Genomic DNA, 23693 nt, shown 5'->3' on the forward strand with positions numbered 1-23693 from the left:
AAACCAAATCCTCAAAGATCTGAACTGAACACAAAATCCCAAAAAGATCCAAAAACGAACTCGAACTCCCACCCCTAATCACTATTATATATATATATCCTATATGTATCATCATAGGTTACAAAATATGTGTTATCATATAATTAATTGTATTTTATATGTACCTTCAAATAAGTTTTTTTATAATTAATAATATTTTATACGTACTATCATATAAATAATCACATATATTATATTTTAAAATTTAATGTGAAATATAAAAACCATAATTTAAGTTGGTGTTTGAAATTGGACTTTGTATTGTATTTTTATTATATATATTGAAAACATTTTTATAATAGTTATTGGAAAATATGTTAGTAAAAATCAAATTTTGAATATATGTATATTTTTTAATGAATTTTTGATATAAATCAATTTTAAATTATTATTTTGATTTGAATATATATATCAAGTAACATAGACTCATTATTTTTTTAATACAATGTAATGGACTTTTAATTTTTTTAGTAGCATAAACCCATTTTTTTTTCTAACTTACTCCTATCCATGTTTCCAAACAATACTATTTTTAACTACTATTCATATTGCCAAACAATCCTAATGTGTACTTCAATCCTAATGTTTCCAAACAATTCTCATATAACATTGTCATCCATGTTTCCAAACAAACCATATTTTTAAACTGCAATTCATGTTTCCAAACAAACCTAATTTGTACTTCAGTTTCCAAACAAACCTAGAGCTTGACCCGCGCGCCCGCGCAGGTATTAGTTTTTACGTATTTATACATTGATATTTGTTTTTCGTGATTAGTGCAATATATTTTAGATATGTCTCCATATAACTAATTGTATTCAAAAGATCCAGATCGAATCGGATAATATAATGATTTTTGGTTCAAATATCCAAATCATTTTCAAATACGTTCGTTATTTGAGTATTTTTACTTTTCTGTACATCAGAACCAAATTCATACAGACCCGGAAGATCCAACTTGAAACTCACACATAAATTTAAATCCAAACATGGCCTAATTTCAAAACCAAAAAAATCTATACCCGAAAAAACGATGTATACCTAAATGGGTACCCGAATGTCTATGCCTAACAGATTCCGTAAACAAATAAATATATGTATAGATATATATTTATGTGTTTGGCTAAATTAAGTGAAATAGAAAAATTTTTATTTAGTAATATTTTTACAATATTAATAATAATCAATATATGAATATCGATTTGTTTAGATAAGTTTTGGAATTGTAATTAGTTAATTTAAATTAAATTTAAATGCAGTGGTAGAATTCGTATATAAAAAGAAATACAAAAAGGAAGTACCTAAAAAGATATTTCAAAACCCAAAAAATCTTTACCCGAAAGAAACAACCCGTACTTAAATGGGTACCCAAATGTCTATGCCTAACTGATTCCGTAAACAAATAAAAAAATTATTTTAATGTGTTTGGCTAAATTAAATGAAATAGAAATTTTTTATTTAGTAATATTTGTACAATATTAATAATGATCAATATATGAATATCGATTTGTTTAGATAAGTTTTGAAATTGTAATTAATTAATTTAAATTGATTTTAAATGTAATGGTAGAATCTGTAAATAAAAAGAAATACAAAAAGAAATACCTAATTTATTATGAATACAATGACTAAATGTGTAAATAAAAGAAAATACATATACTGCTATTCAAGTTTCCAAACAATTCTCATATAATATTGTCATCCATGTTTCCAAACAAACCATCTTTTTAAACTGCAATTCATGTTTCCAAACAAACCTAATTTGTACTTCAGTTTTAATAATATAGATATTAACAAAAAATATTTTCAACAAATTTATGTCATATTCATTGATTTTTCCCATTTTTATGAATAGTTTGGTGGTGAAAACCTTTCATAATTTTTGAGAAAAAAAAATTTTCATAGTTTTGTCTTTTTTTTTTTCTAGCCAGTGAAAGGAAATCCACATATATAATAGTAGCTTTAACCACGGTAAGAGAGTACATGTTTCCAAAGACATTTGACAGCTTCTGCTTTATGAGGTTAAGAGATCTAAAGTAAGAAATAATTACTCATTTCAAATTTTGAGAACACCCGTCTAAATTAAATAGAGGAATCTAACTTGATCATGAAGAAAAAAGAGTAAGGAAAAAAATAATCATCAGCGAGACAGCGACCAACTATATAAAGCATAATTCGTGAAAGAAGAGAATGTCCACTTTCATAAAATCAGTTATTATGCATTCACATGACTTATTTAGGCAGATAATATATTATTTTCCAAAGAAATAATAGAGCAAAAAGTTCAATAACACCGAGTGTTGCAATTATCTTGTTGTAGTCTCAGTCTTCAATTCATATACATACTTCACATCGTTATGTTGTCCAGTTTGCATTGATAGACTAATACATGTCTGCCAAAAAACAAAAAAGAAACATCCAACAAAAGCATCACAGAAGGCACTTGAAGCTTTCGAAGGTATTACAGGAATTCATTTCACTCAATACCTGACAACAAAGTAGCCAATTTATGATTTCTTTACTTTATTGAATGTCGGCTGATACCCGACGGCTATGAATGTGACTCTAATAAGAGATTAGGACAGTATGTAAATGTCAGTTTACCTTTCAGTAAGATAAAACTTGGAAGAAAAAGGTCAGTATCTCTTCAAAATCAGAATAGTAATTTTACAAAACTTGGTGGTATCATATTCCCAGAGCAAATAAGAGCAACCCGTGAAACCTTTGTCATTGTCGCTTAATGAAAACCTAAACCTCTTGATCTTTACTTACGAAGAAATTATTTAAACCAATATAGAAAGATTATTAAATGAAATTAACGGAAATTTTCTTTTCAAAACTAAATTTGAAGACTGTGACATTTTATTTTCCTATTAAATGATATGAAAACATTATTATTATTATATTCTACTATTAAGGAAATTGGAAAGTGTTGTACCGTCAGATATAAAGATCTTACGGAAACTCCTAATGCTGGTTTGAAACCGGTTTGACTACTGGACGCCGGATAATTAAGCCCAATCCACAAACTGCACACCTCCATATACATTATTAGAAAACCGGACTCCAGCCTTAAACGCCACCGCAACCACATGAATGCGTTTGGATTCTGTTGAACCTTCCAAGACGTGTTCAAGGCTGTTGATAATTTGGTAACGTGCGTTGGAAGATAAGCCAAGGAACACACCTAATCAAGCATATAAGATATAGAAAAGGGTGAGACTTTGTAGAACAATATGCTTGACATAAATTGGTTCTTTAGTTGTACAAAACCATTGTTACAGTTGCAGCTTCTAACTTGCTTTTGGGAGTTCCTCGGCCGTTTCACAAAGGAAACTCAGGGTAACGTCCTCTCCAATAGATCATAAGATCTCGTAAGGTTACCACTGAGAACAGAAGAAACTCATTCCTAAGTTCGTAATAATAAAACAATCCTATAGATAACTGTTTAAGAGCTGACGAATAGAACGAACTCCCCGAGTGTAGTCACTGTCTGTAACCTCAGAAAATATAGTATTTACTAATGGTATCATTGACCTTTTAATCTGATGAAAACATAGCAAACATCTCAAAATTATTTTAGGCAAAGACCAATATACAACAATATGTATCCACTTTTTCTTATCTATCAATGCAACTAAAAGTTCATAGAGCGATAACACTACTTCTAAGAAAACTTTCATAAGCTTTGAATCCTCACAGAATTGCATTTGGGCTTTGTACATGTTCAGAAGTGGAGTCAATGTTTCACCTCTCTCTGTTTGATCGTCAATTCCCGTTCTCTGTTGCAGGAACTGGCTAGTGTGCATTCCCTTCCAAACCATCCATCCACCTGATTCACCAATGGAATCAGTTGAACCTCCTAGACCAACACTCTAAGCCTTGTTAACATCTAAACTCTTTTCCTGCAAAAAAACACAAACGATCAGTACAATTTTCTCAGTGGACGTTTGAGATAGTTTAACTGTCTAAACCAAGAACATTATATCTTCGTTATATCCTTCTAAATAATCATTGCTCGGTAGGCTTCTGAAGATATCCTCCTTGGAAAGTATTGACCTTATTTTCATCTTCAAAATCTGCAATAACTTGAAATCAAGAATCTCATAACAGGATTGAAGCAATACAATAACAGCAGATACACATAACTTATATAGAAACTATTTTACCTTATATCAATGCCTCCTTGGATCTTCTCAATTGTAACCTGCACACAACAATAAAGAACTATTTCTTCTTACTAATGCTTTAAAAGAAAAAGAGAAGAGAGATTACATCCAAGATACCACCAGAGATGGAAAACCTAAGAGGAAGGGAGACAGTTAATGGCTCTGTTCTATAAGGAAATCTGCAAAATCAATGGAAGCTTTTCCTAGAAAAGCCAATTTCCAAGAACCCTAAAACAAATTTTGGAGAAAGACGTTGTAGCCTTCCCCATGGATTTTGCAGATTTGAAAGGCATTTTCTGAGGTGTTTATACGGTTTTTAATATTTTGGCGTGGGGAAGAAAATGTGAATATGAGTATAAATAAGTGAAAAGCGGAGGGGCTCTCAAAGGTTTCTTGGTCTGATTATCGCAGTAGATAAAGGGTTTTGTAAGTGGGAGCGAGAGGTTACAGATGAGAATCAAAGAAGTTAGAAACACATATAAGGGGAAGACGATGAGACACGCTAGGGTCTCGACAAAGCTTGAGTGATGTGGCATTGTCTTACTCTCTAATTGGTTGATTTTAATTGCTGACGTGGAGGTCTCTCTGTTGCTCGTATCTAGCTTTTAGTATAGTTTAGATGTGTAATCAAATATTATTCTTAACTGGTTTAAAACATGCGCCTTGCACGAGATGAATATATTATATACAGATTATTTTTACGTATTATTATTTGTTTAACATTTTTTATATATTATGAAGCAAGTTTATAAATGTATATTGAATAATTGAAAAACTATTAACTGTTATGTGTATAATTAAATTGACACAAATGCATAAACTAAAAAAAATATTATTTTTTATTTACAGTCATACATTTAAGCAATTATTTTCTCTATTTGTATTTTATGTAATTAAATTAAAATAATATTAACATAGATATATAGTATATTATTATATGACTATATATTAAATGAAGCGTCCTAATCATATGGTTTTATGAGCATTTGTAATGTTAACAAAACTTTTAAACGATTAATAACAAAACTTTTAGTGTGGATTTTTTTAATATTTTTAATAATTTATAATCATTCTTGAAAATTAAATGCAAATTTTGAAATTAAAATACTAAGTTCTAATTTCAAAAGCTTTAAACCATTGATCACATAATATTCAATGCGAAACTTTCAACAGTTTTCATAATTTATAGTCGTTTTTAATAATTCAAAATATAACATATACGAAAAAGTCTAAATTTTTATTATATGATTAATATGATTGTTTAATTTATTTTGATAATATAACATTAAAATAATAATTTAGGACATGTAAATTGTTATGAAATCTTTATTATTAAAATGATTAATTATTAAATCATTAATTTTCAAATATATATTCTATTCAATTTTGATAATTCTGTATCTTTTATTTAAGGAAATAATGAAAAATATTAATTGTAGATTTTTAATTAATTTATGGTTTATTTTTTTTTTTTGGCATCGTTTATGGTTAGTATAATAAAAAGTATATAATTATAAGTTTAGTGGACAAATATATTTTTCTAGAGATTTTAAAAAACATTATAATGATGACACGTGTTATAACTAGTATGCATACAACTTCTCTACTTATAAGGAAAAGGCAAAAATACAAAAATATGCTGGAGTTAATTATATAATTATGACATACATTCACATTATACTTATACGACTTTCTTGGGATTTGAGATTGAGAACATGTGAATAATCAATTTTACAAAACAGATGGAGTTAATTATATATTTTCTTGACTTTGACGAACTTTACGTACAACATAACCCTAATTAAGAACACTGGAAAACCATGGTGCACCCCCTTGCTGCTTTACATGGAGTATATGTTTATATTTGTATGCGTCTGTATATATATACGTATAATTATTCATATATGTATATTCTAGGCATGCAGAAAATATGACACTAATTGATGCTTGTGATAGTTTCCTATATGTCATGGTGAAGAGTTAAAACCCAAAATCATGTACACCAAAGTCTTGACAATAATCCTGAAACGTCCAATCCACGCCGTTGATTCTTTCCGGTGAACATATCGGAAAATCTGCTCCTGCGCAAGAAACATTATTATCATGATATAATGTTCCACCAACGTCATAGTTACTATCACTCCACGGAGTCTCGGCTTTAGTACTCTCATCTGACCATAAGTAACTAAACAATTCTTCATCATTATAAATGTTACTAAGTTGATGATTATCATTATCCATGGAACTGTTTTGATCAGTAATTGTGCTGATGCTTTCGTCTTCTGTTCTCGTCCCATTTGTCTCTATGTTTTTGGTGCTGCTACTCTTTGTAACCATTGAGATATCATCGGAAACTGAACAACTGTTTTTGGGGTTATCGGTACTATTAGGGTCTTGGTTTAGAGGTTGATGGGTCACAGGGTCGATTCCCATCTTAACAAGTTTTTTCTTGATGCGAGTGTTCCAATGGTTTTTTATTTCGTTATCTGTTCTTCCTCGTAATCTTGAAGCTATCTTAGACCACCTATAAATATTATACAACCAATGGTTTTAAGAAAATATTAATCACAAGAATCTTAATATTTAACTAAGTGTTGGTGGAGAAAATTGACAAAATAAGTCAACATTATTTTTCGAAGAGAAAAAGGTTATATAACTTGAAGATTATTTCAGAGAAAAATAAATGCAAAAGATTGGCATAATTCACACACCATATATATACTAAACTTGTTGGATAATAATAGTATACATGCAATTGACTTTGTAAATCTCAGTACTATGCACTATCCGTCTATCCCAACCAGGGTTTTGTATAAAATCTCTAGTTTCTGTTAAAACGTAAAATTTGAATTTCAACATAAATTTAAAACTTTTAAGCGAAAAAACAAAATTAAAAACTTTTAAGCTTCTCATAAGCGAATTAACATATGATTAGTTACTTAGACTTACTTATTGCCCATATGAGCATGAAGATCGATGACAAGTTGTTCCTCCTCGTGAGAGAGAAGGCCTCTCCTCAAGTCAGGCCGGAGGTAGTTGGTCCATCGGAGACGGCAGCTTTTCCCACAGCGGCGGAGACCGGCCAGCTTCGGCAGCGCACGCCAGCAACAATGGCCGTTGTTGAGTATGAAATTTATGAGCTTCTTGTCTTCCTCCGTCGTCCACGGCCCTTTCTTTACCCCTAGCTTGTCACAGCACGGCTGCCTCCCCATTAAATATTATTGCGTTTTTTCTTGCTATAATGCTATTGTTATTCCGTATGGTATATTGTTTTACTGTATATATGTTTGAAGGGATTGTGAAATAAAAGAGAGTAGAGAGCTGAGAGCGGCGAAATAAAGTGATTGAGAATGGAAAATATATACGGCTTGCAAGTTATGTCAAAAGCTTACCAAAGCTCACCCACCTATATATAACCTTCTGATCACACCTTTCCCCAAAATTGTGATTAAATAAAGAAAATAACTTTGCATTTTAAATATAAGGGTTGTAATAAATCCTATTAATTCTAGCTCATATAGTGGCATATGGCAAGAAATTCCAGAAAGTTAAATAGATGTAGAAAACGTCAAAAAAAAGTTGACAAAAATAAAAGAAACGTCAAAAGATGATGATAAACAAAAAAATGGAGCACTAATATTTTTTTTTTAAATGGTGCACTAATAACGTTAAGGTTATCTACGCTTTTATCAATCAATTGCATATGTTCAAGATTTGCGGGAGTTTAGTGGTGTGAACATTACATAAGAAGCACAAAAAATTATAGAACTTTTACATAGCGAAAATGCATGTTATAAATGAAAATAAGAAGCACTGTTTTTCTCACCCCAAATTCAAGCGACAAATTTACTGGATTGATATTTTATTTTAATCCAAATTATGCTGATTATTGAAAAAAATGGTTACAAAAGAGATCTTCAGTATGTTGTAGAGCGTACCATCAGACATGGATCTCTGATGCAGTTAGACGTGTGTTTTCATAAAATGGTAGAATTGTGAGTAGTAGAATCGTTTATATAATATTTTTAATTATTGTAATAGCATAAAAGACTGTATGTAATACAAATGTCATGATGGGGAAATTGATCGTTCATACAAAGTGCATTAGATAATCATTTTCTTATGGTATACAGAGCATATGTAATACAAATGTCATGATGGGGAAATCACAACAGTTTGAAAGAGGATCTTTTGTAGTTTACTTTATAGATATACTAGAGCTTGACCCGCGCACCCGCGCAGGTGTTAGTTTTTTTCATAAATGAATATTTATTTGTATAAATGATAATATATATTTAAATTTTTTTTTTAATATGACATTTCTAAACACAATAATTTTATAGTTTATATTGAGTAGTTTTATTTTATCATGTAAACCGTTAGTTATATCATCCATTTATTTAGAATATGACATGTAAAGTCACACAAATGTATTTTTATTTTTTATGGATCAAAATTTTATGATTATATATAATAAAATTGTTGTATAAACTGGTTTTATGGATCAAAATTTTATGATTATGTATAATAAAATTGTTGTATACTATTTATTATGTATATGTGGAATTAGTAAAATAATTACCGTATAAGGTATGTAATTACAAAATGTATATATGGAATTAATTATTTTCAAACACACATATGTATAATTAAAAAAGGAAAAGATAAAAAATATTAAAAGTTAAGTTTATTAATTATTGTTGCCATGATTTTTTAGTTAGAATTTGATTTTGGAAATACATTAATTGAAGAGAAAAGACAAGAATCCTAAAAGATAGGTTAATTAATAACTTCAGTGGCATACCATTGTAAATATAGTGGAAAACTAAGGGATAATCTAATTTTGTACTCCTCTTTTAATAGATTAGACTAGAGATTGACCCGCACGCCCGTGCGGGTGTTAATTTTTACGGTTTTATAAATTATTCGTTATTTTATCATTAGTGTTATATATTTAAGATGTGTCGTCGTATAACTAATTGTATTCAAAATATTTGGATTGAATCGGGTAATAAGATTATTTTTGGTACAAATATACACTCTTTTCAGATACATTGGTTAATTAAATATTTTTATATTTCTACACATCAAAATCAAAATCATTCAGACCCGAGAGGATCCAACTCAAGCATCATACATAAATTTATAATATCCAAGTGGCGCCTAATTTAAAAATCCAAAAAAATTAATCCCGAAAGAAACAACTTTTACCTCAATGAGTATCCGAATGTCCATACTTAACTGATTTTGCAAATAGATTAAAAAGGAAACTCTTTCTATATATTTGGCAAAAATAAGAAAAATAGAAAGAATTTTTTATTTAATAAAATAGTTATATGAAGTGAAACATTAAGTGACAATAAATGTAATACTTTTTAATTATTTTGATTTAAATTATTATCTTGTTCATATAAACTATGCCTTTGAATTATGTGTTTTGCTATGTAATTTTTCACCAATTGGAACTAAGACAAAAGAAAGTTTTAGTAAAACATATTAAACCAAACTATTAACCATATGCAAAACTCGGTTATCTTACATTTATATTTTTTTATAATTGCACAAAGTTAATATTGATTAACTAATAAATAAAAATCTACATTATTACTTTTACGGTAAATATAATTAATGATGTGATATATTGTTAAAGTAAAATAATTAATGAAATTACTAAAATAGAACTATACTTATATTTTTATACATTAATATTTGTTTTTCATAATTAGTGTTTTATATTTTAGATATGTCGTAATATAACTAATTGTATTCAAAAGATCCGGATCGAATCAGATAATATGGTTATTTTTGGTACAAATATCCAAACCCGTTTCAAATACATTGGTTATTTAGATATTTTAGGGTCATATACATCAGAACCAAACTCATCCAGACTCAAAAGGATTCAACTCAAAACCTACACATAAATTTATAATATTCAAGGAGTGAGTAATTTTAAAACAAAATAAAACGATACCCGAAAGGAACGACTCGTACCTAAGTGGATATTTAGTGTTCATGCCTAACTGATTTTATAAACTAATATAAATGTATTTTTTATGTGTTTTGCTAAATTAAGTGAAACTGAAAGAGTTTTTTTTTTATTTAGTAAGCAATTATATTGAGTGAAAAATTAAGTGACAATGAATGTAATTCATTTTTATTATTTTGATTTAAGTTATGATTTTATTCACTAAACATGTTTTTGAATTATGTTTTTGGCTACGTAATTTTCCACTGATTGAAAAAAAAATGTTATAGTAAAACAAATTAAAACAAACATTTAACCTTATGCAAAACTCAGTTATTTTACTTTTTTTATTTTATAATTGACACAAAACTAATATTGATTAACTACTAAATAAAATCTACACTATTATTATTATGGTAATATAATTAATGATGTGAAATATTGTTAAGACAATATAATTAATATGAGTGAAATATGGAAATACAATTAATGTAGTACTGCTATCTTCGTTTCCAAACAATTTCAGTTATAGTACTATTCATGTTTCCAAACATTACTAAAATGTACTTCAGTTTTAATAATATAGACTAGAGCTTGACCCGCGCACCCGCGCGGATGCTAGTTTTTTTCATAAATGAATATATATTTTTATAAGTGATAATATATATTTTAAAATTTACCCGTTTATTTTTTATTTTAATATGATATTTCTAAACACAATAATTTTTTTTAATATGACATTTCAAAATTTTATGATTATGTATAAGAAAATTGTTGTATACTCCCTATGTTTTTTAATATAAGTCATTTTAGAATTGTGTACATAGATTAAGAAATCATTAATTTTTTTATATTTTCTAAACAAAAACATCATTAAATTATTTATCTAAACACAAATCAACCAAAAATAAAATAGAAAGTATATTATCATTGGTCATATAACATTAAGTGTTAATAAATTTTATATAGAAAACCGAAAACGTCATATAATTTGGAACATAAAAATTATTCTAAACGACTTATATAAAAAACAGAGAGAGTACTATTTATTATGTATATGTGAAATTAGTAAAATAATTACATATAATGTATGTAATTGCGAAATGTATATATGGAATTAATTATTTTAAAACACACATATTAAATAGGAAAAGACAAAGAATACTAAAATCTAGGTTTATTAATTATTGTTGCCATTATTTTTAGCTAGAATTTGATTTGGAAATACATTAATTGAAGAGAAAATACAAAAATCCTAAAAGGTAGGTTAATTAATAACTCCAGTGGCATGTCATTGTAAATATAGTGGAAAACTAAGGGATAATCTAATTTTGTACTTCTCTTTTAATAGATTAGATGAATATCTATAGCAATGATATATCATATATGTACAATGGTTCGTTTAAATTTTATATTGGATGGCTCATTTAATCATTTAATACATAAAAAGATTAGGACTTAATTAGCTAAAGAATTAAAATGTATTATATGAATAATAATCTAGTAATAATGACTAAGGTTAAGAAACAATTTTGTCTTACTTTGAATCTGTCGCAAACAGGCTCAGAGAAAGGAGTTTTAGGGATTTTGCATTTGGTTGGGGAAAATGACCTTGGAACTAATATATGCCGATATGGTGTGTGCCAATGTACGCAATCACATGTGCGACATTTAAACCCAAATACTTCTTCAATATTAAATTATATATATATATATATATATATATATATATATAGTTCGTATTTTATCATGAATGCTATACGCTTATAAAGTATTCCATCCACTTAATATTTTATATAATGAGAATATAAATACAGAAAAAGAAAGTTGAACAACATTTCCGCTACAAAATCATATCAATATGTGATAATTAGTTACAATATCAACTAATAAAATTTAATAAATAAAATTAGTGTAATTCAGAAAACTGCATTTTTCAAAAGTACCACAAAAATATCATTATACTAAGACTAATTTTAACATTTCATAATTTTTTTTATATAAAATATCTACTTACTATAATATAATTTAATATTTGATCATTCAACTATTTCGCTATTGCAGGGTCTCATTTGTCCAAACAATATCATATAAAAATCTGTTCATATTTTTTGCATCTGAAATAATCTGTTCAGACCAGTTTTTTCTTCTCGTTTTTGTTTTTGTATTTATTTACCTATCTAAATGACTATTTGCTGTAAATTTATTATAATTTTCTGTTAAGTAAATTTTATGTATATGTATACATTTATGTTGCTAAGTGGAAGTAGAAAAATAATTATAAGAATATGTACATATCTATGCTGATTTTTATGAACTAGTTTTAGTTTTTTAAAGAAATCATATGTGGCTTAAGATTTTGTAGGAGTTAGTTTGAATTAAAATTTTCTTAAAACAATATATCATATCATTTTTTCTTTAACAACATGTATTTTTTCCAATCATTTCATCTTTTCTTATGAAGATGATAATTCAGATGAAATAAACATTTTTTAAGAAAAAAATATAAACAATGTCAGAGTTCTTTTGTGAAATGATTAAAAAGATGACATATAAACTTTTTTAGGAGAAAAATAAAATCAGTTTGTAAGATTCTGTAATGCATTTATTTTTGGGGTAATTGGCGAAATAGCCATTTTTTGATGATAAATTAAAGAAGTAGTGATGATTTTGACATAATTCATTGTCAGGCTTTTGTGCTTCTTCTCACCCGGTTATGCCCTTCAAAGTAATAGGTCACAGGTTTCATATTACAAAGTAAACGACGTGGTGGATTTGCGTCGCACCGTAACAATCACAAAAACATACGGAGCGCGTGACAGAGATGTATTCAACACATTATGAAAGGGGATGCAGATATATGAGTAGATAAAGATCGTAAGTGTACCAAAAACAAACGGCGAATTGACGACAATGAAACAAGTGTATTCTATACCAATTATAGAAGGTCCATACTACGTAGTATAAGGCGAATAGTATCCTTATAAATGTAGTTCCAATTGAAAGAGCATATAAATACTTTGGGTACAGTTGAAATCTGTATGACGCAAGGAAAGAACGTAGTACTTTACCCAAATGAAAGCCAAATACTCATTTTGCCAGCTTCAGATAGGCAAAATCAACAGTTACTATTTAGAACCGAACTATTCCATATGGTATACAACAATATCATAGCTAGAGTTATGTGGGAGTTAGAAAGTACCGTACATGGGGTTGGATGAAGAGACGGGTACATATAGCGTGGGATACGTCTAATATAACAACATGGACGTGAGGCTTGGCCCTGGTCAACCAAAACCCTTTGAATGCAACAACATGATACAAACCATCAAATTTGTATGAGTGTATGTTTCATGCCACATGAACAATATAGAATATAAACTTGGGAATGTAATTTACCAATATAATCACTTACAAAGACAATGACTTCTATGGTTGGGGAGAGATGGTGACATAATTAATGACAATGGCTTACAGCTACTCCATATTAAAGAGTATGAGGAAGCCACGTAAACATGTGGAGTTAGTAAAGATATTTTTACTGTGTGGAGTTAAACAAATGGTGTAAATTAGTAGTTGTATCAATAAATGTTGTATTCCATCTTCTTATCAATGCAAGTCAATCTGAAGAAACTCAAAGCAATGAGGTTGAGAATTTATAAACCCTAATCCAATATCAATCCCAATCTTTCGTAAACTAAACTCAATTTTCGAAATACAAGTAATATTCATTTCTATTCTACATGTACATATAGAATAGAAAATGTGACAAACGATATAACAAATACAAATATATTGTTCAAATTTTGAAGTGTTTGTGATTGCAAGGAATGTGGTAATGCTTACACTAAACTCAAATGTTGATATGGTTATGCTTTCATGGAAGGTGGTAATGCTTGCCCCAATGTCAATTCCAATCGTACATAAACTAAACCCTATCAACTAATCACTAAACCCTACACGGAAATATAAACCCTAATTCAATGTCAACTCCAATCTTTCATAAACTAAACCCTCGCCACTAATACTAAATCCTACATGGAAATATAAACCCTAATCTAATGCCCCAACTCTAATGTCAACCCCAATCTTTCATAAATTAAATCCAAATTTCGAAATACAAGTAACATGCATTTCCATTCTACATGAGCATATAAAATAGAAAAGGTGAATATATAGTTGCTATCTAAAGATCATCTTAATATATTTCTCAAATGTTGATATGGATATATCTTCATGAAAAATGGTAATGTTTGCCCCAATGTAATTGTACATAAACTAAACCATATCAACTAATCCCAGAAATATAAACCCTAATCCAAAGTTAACCCCAATCTTTCATAAACGAAACTCTAACCACTAATTACTAAACCCTACATGGAAATATAAACTCTAATCTAATATGAACCCCAATCTTTCATAAACTAAACCCAAATTTCAAAATTTTATCATATAGAATAGAAAAGGTAAAAATCAATATAGCATAGTGCATATATATTATTCAAATTTTGAAGTGTCTATGATTAATTGGAATGGGCTAATGCTTACACCAAATTTCGATTGACTGTAGCGAAAAAAAATGAAGATTGACGGTATTAGAGAAAAGAGGTGCAAGAGACAACATCATATAAATATCATTCAACATCACATTGTATTCTTTTTAATTTGATGTCATAATAAATTCTATTCCATTTAAATTCAATATATTATTTCTCTTTACAAAATCATATACAGACTAATATAAAACATATGTATACACCAATTCAGAACTCATATCAATAGAACATGAAACAACAACGAACAAGATGAAACCTCTCTTTCAAGCATCAAATGAAATATAACTTACTAAATAATACATTATATATTAATAAAAATGGCAAATAAGAGAAAAACCAAATTTGAAGGAAAGATAATCTATTCCATTTCATAAAGTAGTATATAAATACTATTACCCTTCCAACTCATCCATGACAAACCTGAAGAACAAAATAAAAATGAAGACACACATTCGTTTACAAGTTGGAAGGAAATAATAGCATATGAGATAGGCTACAAGTATATGAATTACTTTATGCTTAGGTTATATGTTTAGTTGTGTCAATCTCAAATAGCCTATGCGAGTAAAGAAGTAACATATGCATTTAGAATTGTACCATCTGATATAATATAGAATTTATATATATGGAATGAAACATATGGTCAGATGGAATGAAAAGCGAATAGTATATTAGTTCTGATATGATTCTTCAGAAATAGCAGAGGAATGGAATGACAGGTAGCCAATCTTTAAAACTAAGATTTCCCATTTCAAATAGCACAAGATCCATAAGATATTCCATTTCACAGAGAAGTAAACTTATTTATCGTAAAAGAGACTTTTCATTCCATAATTACTATCCTCCCTTCGCAGTAAACATATGAGTACGACGAACCAAAAAATTTCAACCTTAAATCAATTTGTTTACCTCAGATTACCAGATCAGATATGCAACAGAAACGCTGAGTTAGATTTATCAACTTAGAATAGACTAGGGCTGAATCTATTCCAAATAGGGGAAATGAAATTGAAACAATTGAATATACGTTAGAAAACAGAAAAGTTACAATATTACAACAGATCTCAACCTAATCGCCGATATGAAAGAGATGAGGTTCTGGTGATCGTTCACGCCGATCACACTTACGAACTCTTCTCGCAACCAATTTCACAAGCACAAACGATTTCCCGTTTACAACACACTTCTTGGAGTCGAAGAAACACAGAGGAGGCCGACAGTGATGATTGTGGAGAGAAAATCGGTGGTTTGGAAGAAGGCCAACAGTGACAATTGTGAAAAGGGAAGATGTGAAGTCGAGTAAGCCACGATTTACCTTTGTAGAGTTAATAATTAATTTTTGTTTTATTTTTTTTAGCAGGTTACACCGGTTGAGGATAAGGGTATTACAGTATTAATATGTATATGTAACAGCGTGTATATGTCTGTTAGGGGAAATAGTTACTCGGTGAATTATGCTTTTTTTCATAGCTATAGAGCCCAATTACCCTTTATTTTTGCTTCATGAAATCAATTACTAAGTTCTTAACTCATGATTTGATCTTTTTTTTGTTTTTTTTTTATACTTTTCGGTTAAGAGACAGATCTTATATCTTTTATTTAAGAGACGAAACTTAATTTTTCTTAAATTTTATATAAAAAAAGTTAAGAATTGTCTCTTATCCAAAGCTAAGAACATCAGTTAAAAGACTAGGGTTAACACAATTGATTCGTACTTGTGTCTATTGTCTTCTTTGCCAATCATGGTTCCCTGACAAAATGTTACCTACACAAGTCACAGGTGCTTGTTTTCGTGTGATTAAGACTAAACCTAATGACAGAAAACAATTAAATATTGCATAATTTCCCGTCAACAATATATGCATACGTAAATGTAAATCATATACGAATATATATATCAGCATTTAATGTAACAACAAATAAAAATTATAATTCCTCGGTATTTAATACTTCAGGCTTTAGATGAATTTTCCGTTCAAAATTGAATGACATTTTAAATTTTAATGTCATATTCATTATTTTTATTTTATATGATATTTTCTATTTTGTAGCTTATTTATTATTGGTTGAATTAGGATTAAATAGATAACTACTGATGTTTTGGTTTAGAAAAATAAAAAGTTAAATGTTTTGATATATATATGATAATCCAACTGTTGACAAAAAAAGAAATAAATATCTAAAATAAACTTCTTTTTTTTACTTCTCTTAAGAAATAAAAGGTTATTTCTAAAAGTAATAAATACATGGACTGTGGGAATTGGGGTCCCCCTCATTTACATGATAGACTTCGAAAAGAATGTATATGATTAAGTTTCTTAAACTCAATTCATCAACACAAAAGAGAAAATGACATTTCAACACCATAGATATGGATGCGGAACTACCAGTTTATTTGCAGAGTCTATATGAATCTATTTAAATTGTTGACAAAAAAAAAACACTTTAGATATCAAGACTTTCGTGTTAAAAATATTTCCAAAAGTAATTTCATTTTTAAGTTGACAAAACTTTAAATTTGAAGTTTAGAGTTGTTTCTTTCCAAAAAAACAAGTTTAAATTTAACTTTAAAATTTTGATATTTTGTACACTAGTCATTCTTATTGATAATAATTCATAAAAATCATAAATTCCCTATATAATGATAGAAAATACAATAATATATTACACATATACTAAATAACATCCAAAATATTACAGGCTAATAGAATATTTGAAATCATAAATCAGTCGTCTTATTATTTATTTGTAGATTACGAGTTAAAATTGTTGAAATCTTGTATTTTCGTTTATTGATGTAATATTTTGTTTTTATTTTATTTTATTTTTTGTATTAAATATATTGTATTATTGTTTTGTATAATATTTTGTTTTATTTTTATTAATATATTTTGTATTTTGTATAAGAAAAAATGTTATAGATACTAAAATGATAACTATAAAAATTAACAAAATTATTTAAAAGATAGATAATTAGAACGACCTAAAATATGAATTTCAAACTTGAATGTGGTTTAAAGTTGGTTTGGAGTATTGAAACTTCATATTTATTTAAAGTTATGAAGTTAATTTTATAGAAGTTGTAAACCCCACCATGTTCTCTTATTTCTTCAACAACTCTCACGTACTAATTATTAATTAATCAAGATACAAAGACACTTAATCATCGTTTTTTTTTTCTGAAAAAGATTAATCATCGTTTATGTTTCCGTAATAAAAACTTAAAAATCACATTCTTGCTTGCTTTAATCCCATTTTCAAGCCACAACTTACGTAACTTATAGAGGTGTCAAATAGGCGGGCCGTCCAATGGTTGCCCATGTCCATATACAAACGGGCTTAATATGGACAAACCCATTTTTCCCATTAGTTTTCATTGGACAAAATGTGGAATACCATTAAGAAAATGGTCTTTATTGGTTTTGGGCTTTATGGACGTGGACTGTCCAATGGTCACAAAACCTAAGGCTTATAAAATTTAAGTTTTTCCGCTAAACTCGTAAAATCGATTTTTCGCTTAAATTTTAATATCAAATTTTCCCGTCAGAACCAGAAAATCGAGTTTTTCTTCAAAACGCAAAATCGAATTTTTCCGCCAAAACCGGAAAATCGAGTTTTTCTGCCAAAACCGCAAAATCGATTTTTCTCGCCAAAACCGAAATTGTTGTACTTATGAACTTATGTATTATTGTACTTATGAATTTATGGATGAATTTTAATTTTATGAACTTGTATATATAATTGTATGCTTATAAATTAAAATTTTCTTATATGGTCATTATAGACCCCATGGCAAAACCGAAAAATCGAGTTTCTCTGCCAAAATCAGAAAATCGAGTTTTCCGCCAAAACCGCAAAAATGAGTTTTCCGCCAAAACTGAAAAATCGAATTTTTCCGTCAAAACTGCAAAATCGAGTTTTTCCGTCAAAACTGCAAAATCGAGTTTTTCCGCCAAAACTGCAAAATCAATTTTTCCCACCAAAACCGTAATTGTTGTATTTATGAACTTATGTATTGTCGTACTTTTGAATTTATGGATGAATTTTAATTTTATGAACTTTTATATATAATTGTATGCTTATAAATTAAAATTTAAAATTTTCTTATATGGTCATTATGGACCCCATGGCAGCCCATAAAAATATGGGTGTTAGTGGGTATGATCTTTAATGGACATGGTTCTTAATAGACATGGTCACTTTGCTGTCCACAAACAATGAATGGACAAATGGATATGGGCTAATGGACATGGGCTCGCCCAGTTTACAGCTCTAGTAACTTATGAGTAATGCCATCGTCATTATATTATGCATGCATATATATATCTATGTGTAATAAGTGGCGGAGCCAACCCTTTAACATGTGGGTCAGCAGCAGTGTCGTGCGAAGAGTTTTAGAGGTTTAAGACAAGTTTTAAAGATAAACTTATCTACAATTATGACAAAAATATTTTCTAATACGACATATTAATTACCTTCGTCAAATACACATTTTCAACACTTACAAGAATAAGTTTATTACGTAAATATGCTATATTATGTCATATAAAAAAATATAGATTTAGAAAATGAGTTACTCGATTTTCGTAAAAGTTTTTTTTTAGAAAATAAGTCTAAGCAACTAGATTAAAAATTATTTTAAATTTTGAAATCTTAAAAAGGATATTAATCGGGGGACCTAAGATGAATGCATTTTTCAATACATTATATGCATACTTCTGGTCAGCAGTGGTGGAACCAGGAATTATTTTCATCGGAGTCAGTATTATTATACCTATTTACTAATGTTAAGACATATGCAAGGATTAAATTTCATCGTTAAACAAGGGGGGTCAATTCTATATGAATGAACATTTTTTTCCATTTTACACTAACATATTCACCTATAAACAAATAAAAAATTAAAAATCATGGGGTCAGCTGACTCTCTCCTCCTCAGAGTAGTTATCATGGGGTCAGCTGACCCTCTCCTCCTCAGAGTAGTTATCATGGGGGTCAGCTGATCCTCTCCTCCTCAGAGTAGTTTCGCTACTGTGGGTCAGTTGACCCAAGTGAATTCTAAGAAAAAACAATTTACTTGTATTTGAAAAACAAATTGAAAATATATTGCAAAATTTAGACAAATTGAATATATGTTAACTGTGAAACCGATCCTCATGAAAAGTTTGGCTAACTGTCCCGTGATAGTTATTTACGGGCCGGGCCAGACCCGTGGTCCAGGTCTCATGACTGCTATTTCTACTTTTGGATATTACACTTTTGTGACATTTGGACATTTGTGCTCTGTGACTATTTTTGTGTTTCTCGTGCGTTTGGTAAAAAGTCCCCTATTAAAAAAAAAGTATAGCATGTTTGGTATTACAGTATAGTTTATACAAATTGAATCGAAGTGTTTTGATCTGACCTACAAAGGAAAATGGTTTCCCAATGGGTTGGATCTTCTTGTTAGGGTCTTGCACTGTGACGATCAAAATATATGTAAGTCCCAAAATGTTTAAGAAATCGTATTAGATCATTACGTGATAAGCCTCTGAAGAAAGACGTTGGGCCTTCCCTCAGTTAAGCTCAAGTCGCCAGCTGCTTCAAAACAAAGACCTGCAACTGGTAACAAACTCAGTCAATGGGAAAAGAAGAACAGAGAAAGAAGACAAGCGTACGTCTTCTTCAGAAGCTTATCGGGTAATGATCTATTGGGCTTAATAATAATTTCTCAAAATAATCATATCCCGGAATCATCAATAAGTGTTAGGAACTTTCTCTAACGTGATCATAATATGAGAATTTGTATTGCGCAACGCAGCTCAGTGGATGGGTTGTCTATAACTCAGAAATTGATTGAACTCTAGTATCCTATGAACCTTTTTCACCTTGGATCTTTACTCTTGCTAATGATATTGCAAAAGATCTTGTAAAGCCTTCTTACTTACTGGATCTTAGTGAGAAGACTTATGTGTGTTTTGGATAGTCTTGTGACTCTTGTCTAAGGCATTAACATTGTAAACCACTGTTTAAGTTAGAAACAATGGTAGTTTTTGTTTGATAAAATATGTTTTTGAGATTTCACGTTGGTACACGGTGTGTTTCTTGATATATATTGCATTTTCTAGGTTTTGACGGTCGAATGGGTATTTTGTTGTAACGGAGGATTTCTACATTCAGATCACTTCAAAAAGCCCAACAACCAATTAGCTGAGGCTAATGTCGTGAGAAATGAAAATAAAATTGTGACAGAGTTCAAAGTATTGAAAAGTCTTGTCTTTTCCTTTTAATGCATTTTAGAAAATATCTTCTGGCAAACATAATAAAATCAGCGCAAACGCAATCAAATAGTCAAATTCAACCTATTACTACTATTGATTAAATGATAATTGATAAGCTAGCTAGTATAAGGTGTTGAATATTCACAAGTGGAGTGATGTGTTAGTATACTATTTTCGCGGCTGCGTACAGATTCATACCATTAAATTACTTTTGTCGTCTCATTCATCTCTTTGATTTATTGAATGGGACTTCAACACTGGAGGCGACTGAGTCAAGATTGGCGTTGCAGTTGTCTCACTTATTTAATTTTATATAATATTAATAACAAAATATCATTGCGTTATTGTAAGAACTTAAATATAAGATATATTCATATTTGTAGCTCCATTTTTAGCTCCACTATTATTAATTTTTCAAAGCCTCCCTCCCTCCCTTCTGATGATGCAATATTTTGTTTTTGTCTACTTTTTTAGATTTATAAGATAGAGTTGTCTAGTGTTACTCTTCTGCATATTTTAAGAAAATATACTTGTAAATGTTGTACCTAACCAATTTCAACGCCGTCTCAAATCTTTCACTTTTTGAGTTTTGAATATGAAGGAACCTTAGAAATTTCACACAAGTTGATTTTCTAATATATAATTTAATAAAAAATAAATGATACAATCATTCTCCCTAAAACCTACAGTATAAATTTCCACACTCCCTTCTTCTATCTTCACCACCACACAACACAAAACCTCTCTCTTTCCTTAAAGAACTTGAGCAAAAATGGATGCTACGTCTTCTAACTTCACTCTCTCCAAGATCCTCAACACAGAGGATCCATACAGCTCCATCATGCTAGCCGTGGCTGCTCTCCTCGCCGTCATCTGCTACTTCTGGATTCAAGGAAAATCCAAATCAAGAAACGGACCACCGTTGCCTCCGGGACCTTGGCCACTTCCCATAGTCGGAAACCTCCCGTTCCTAAACTCAGACATCCTCCACACGCAGTTCCAAGCCCTAACTCAAAAACACGGCCCTCTCATGAAGATCCACCTCGGTTCCAAACTAGCGATCGTCATCTCTTCCCCATACATGGCTCGCGAGGTTCTCAAGACTCACGACATCACTTTCGCCAACCACGACCTCCCTGAAGTGGGGAAGATCAACACGTACGGTGGAGAAGACATCCTCTGGTCTCCTTACGGCACTCACTGGAGGAGACTGCGTAAGCTTTGCGTCATGAAGATGTTCACTACACCGACTCTTGAAGCTTCTTACTCCACTCGCAGGGAAGAGACACGACAAACCGTTGTCTACATGTCTGAAATGGCTCGCGACGGAGCTCCGGTGAATCTTGGAGAGCAGATCTTTCTTTCTATCTTCAATGTCGTGACGAGAATGATGTGGGGAGCGACTGTTGAAGGTGAAGAGAGAACAAGCTTAGGAAACGAGCTCAAAACCCTAATCTCCGACATCTCCGACATAGAAGGGATACAAAACTACTCAGACTTCTTTCCTTGGTTCGCAAGATTCGATTTCCAAGGACTTGTTAAGCAGATGAAGGTCCACGTCAAGAAGCTAGATCTTCTCTTCGACCGAGTTATGGAGAGTCATGTCAAGATGGTCGGAAAGAAAAGCGAGGAAGAAGAAGACTTCTTACAGTACTTGATTAGGGTTAAAGACGAAGACGAGAAAGCTCCTCTCTCGTTGACTCACGTCAAGTCTTTGCTTATGGACATGGTTCTTGGCGGTGTTGACACGTCGGTCAACGCATCGGAGTTCGCTATGGCTGAGATCGTGAGTAGACCAGAAGTTTTCAAGAAAATCCGACAAGAACTTGATCAAGTTGTCGGCACGGACAGTATAGTTGAAGAGTCACACTTACCTAAACTCCCTTACCTACAAGCTGTTATGAAAGAGACTCTTAGGCTCCATCCAACGCTTCCTCTTCTTGTCCCTCATAGGAACAGTGAGACCTCAGTGGTTGCGGGATACACTGTGCCTAAAGACTCAAAGATCTTCATCAACGTGTGGGCCATTCATAGAGATCCTAAGCATTGGGATGAGCCAAATGAGTTTAAACCCGAGAGGTTCTTGGAGAACTCTCTTGACTTCAACGGTGGTGACTTCAAGTACTTGCCTTTTGGATCAGGTAGGAGGATTTGCGCGGCGATTAACATGGCTGAGAGGCTTGTTCTGTTCAACATTGCGTCGCTGCTTCACTCTTTTGACTGGGTGGCTCCTAAAGGACAGAAGTTTGAAGTTGAGGAGAAGTTTGGGCTTGTTCTTAAGTTGAAGAGTCCACTTGTGGCTATTCCTGTTCCGAGGTTGTCTGATCCTAAACTCTACACAGCTTAAGTAAACCGAAGTAAGAAGGAAAAAGTTTGGTTCTGAGGAAGTTGACTGTAATTTTATTTTGTTGTGGGAGTTTTTTAAAATTTTAATGTTTTGTAAAAATAAGAAAGTGTCTACTCATCTCTGGTTATATATAATAAAAAGTTTCTTTTAATAAATGTCTTATATTTTTGGCTGGCCTACCTATCATGTTTTGTCTGAATAATAAATATTATAATAGTCGATCCCACAAATGATAAGCTGGTTGGTATACTACAGTAATAGCAATTCAATTAATGTTCATACTCACGGGCTTGTAAACTCCACATGTATATTATGTGTGTAAGGCTCGGACATGATTGCGGTAGAACAAACTTC

General features: G+C 30.4%; 2 protein-coding genes and 1 non-coding gene across 9 annotated transcripts; 2 read left to right on the plus strand and 1 right to left on the minus strand.

Moving 5' to 3' along the window:
• Nucleotides 1-2144: 2144 nt before the first annotated feature.
• LOC103834260 (protein ODORANT1-like) lies at nucleotides 2145-9030 on the minus strand. Of its 7 annotated transcripts, XM_033277054.1 has the most exons (9): nucleotides 7158-9030; nucleotides 4753-6732; nucleotides 4209-4246; nucleotides 4021-4127; nucleotides 3740-3944; nucleotides 3313-3425; nucleotides 2978-3226; nucleotides 2527-2604; nucleotides 2145-2432 (listed from the first exon to the last, which is right to left on the minus strand). In XM_033277054.1, the coding sequence occupies exons 1-2, from the start codon at nucleotides 7418-7420 to the stop codon at nucleotides 6189-6191; spliced, it is 807 nt and encodes a 268-aa protein (XP_033132945.1). In that variant the 5' UTR covers nucleotides 7421-9030; the 3' UTR covers nucleotides 2145-2432; nucleotides 2527-2604; nucleotides 2978-3226; nucleotides 3313-3425; nucleotides 3740-3944; nucleotides 4021-4127; nucleotides 4209-4246; nucleotides 4753-6188. The 7 variants fall into 7 exon arrangements, 1 of the variants encoding a protein (XP_033132945.1); XR_004450181.1 differs by lacking the exons at nucleotides 4753-6732; nucleotides 7158-9030 and adding an exon at nucleotides 4343-4703 and having other exon boundaries at nucleotides 3740-4127; XR_004450180.1 differs by lacking the exons at nucleotides 4753-6732; nucleotides 7158-9030 and adding an exon at nucleotides 4326-4703 and having other exon boundaries at nucleotides 3740-4127.
• An 11206-nt stretch (nucleotides 9031-20236) lies between these two features.
• On the plus strand, nucleotides 20237-20422 carry MIR5715 (microRNA MIR5715). Its single transcript, NR_120824.1, has one exon. It is a non-coding gene; the product is annotated as a microRNA MIR5715 (primary transcript).
• Nucleotides 20423-21659: 1237 nt separating this feature from the next.
• On the plus strand, nucleotides 21660-23517 carry LOC103834263 (flavonoid 3'-monooxygenase CYP75B137). The gene has a single exon (XM_009110332.3). The coding sequence runs from the start codon at nucleotides 21765-21767 to the stop codon at nucleotides 23337-23339; it is 1575 nt and encodes a 524-aa protein (XP_009108580.3). The 5' UTR covers nucleotides 21660-21764; the 3' UTR covers nucleotides 23340-23517.
• The last annotated feature ends 176 nt before the right edge of the window (nucleotides 23518-23693 follow it).

Source organism: Brassica rapa, chromosome A08 (genome assembly GCF_000309985.2).
Source record: "Brassica rapa cultivar Chiifu-401-42 chromosome A08, CAAS_Brap_v3.01, whole genome shotgun sequence".
Lineage (NCBI taxonomy): Eukaryota > Viridiplantae > Streptophyta > Magnoliopsida > Brassicales > Brassicaceae > Brassica > Brassica rapa.

Bases quoted from the DNA above. Each gene is read 5' to 3' on its own strand.
- LOC103834260 (XM_033277054.1), bottom strand. From the start codon at position 7,420: ATGGGGAGGCAGCCGTGCTGTGACAAGCTAGGGGTAAAGAAAGGGCCG. The intron at 6,733-7,157 runs GTAAGTCTAAGT...TAATATTTATAG, and splicing joins CATGCTCATATGGGCAATAA to GTGGTCTAAGATAGCTTCAA.
- LOC103834263 (XM_009110332.3), top strand. From the start codon at position 21,765: ATGGATGCTACGTCTTCTAACTTCACTCTCTCCAAGATCCTCAACACA.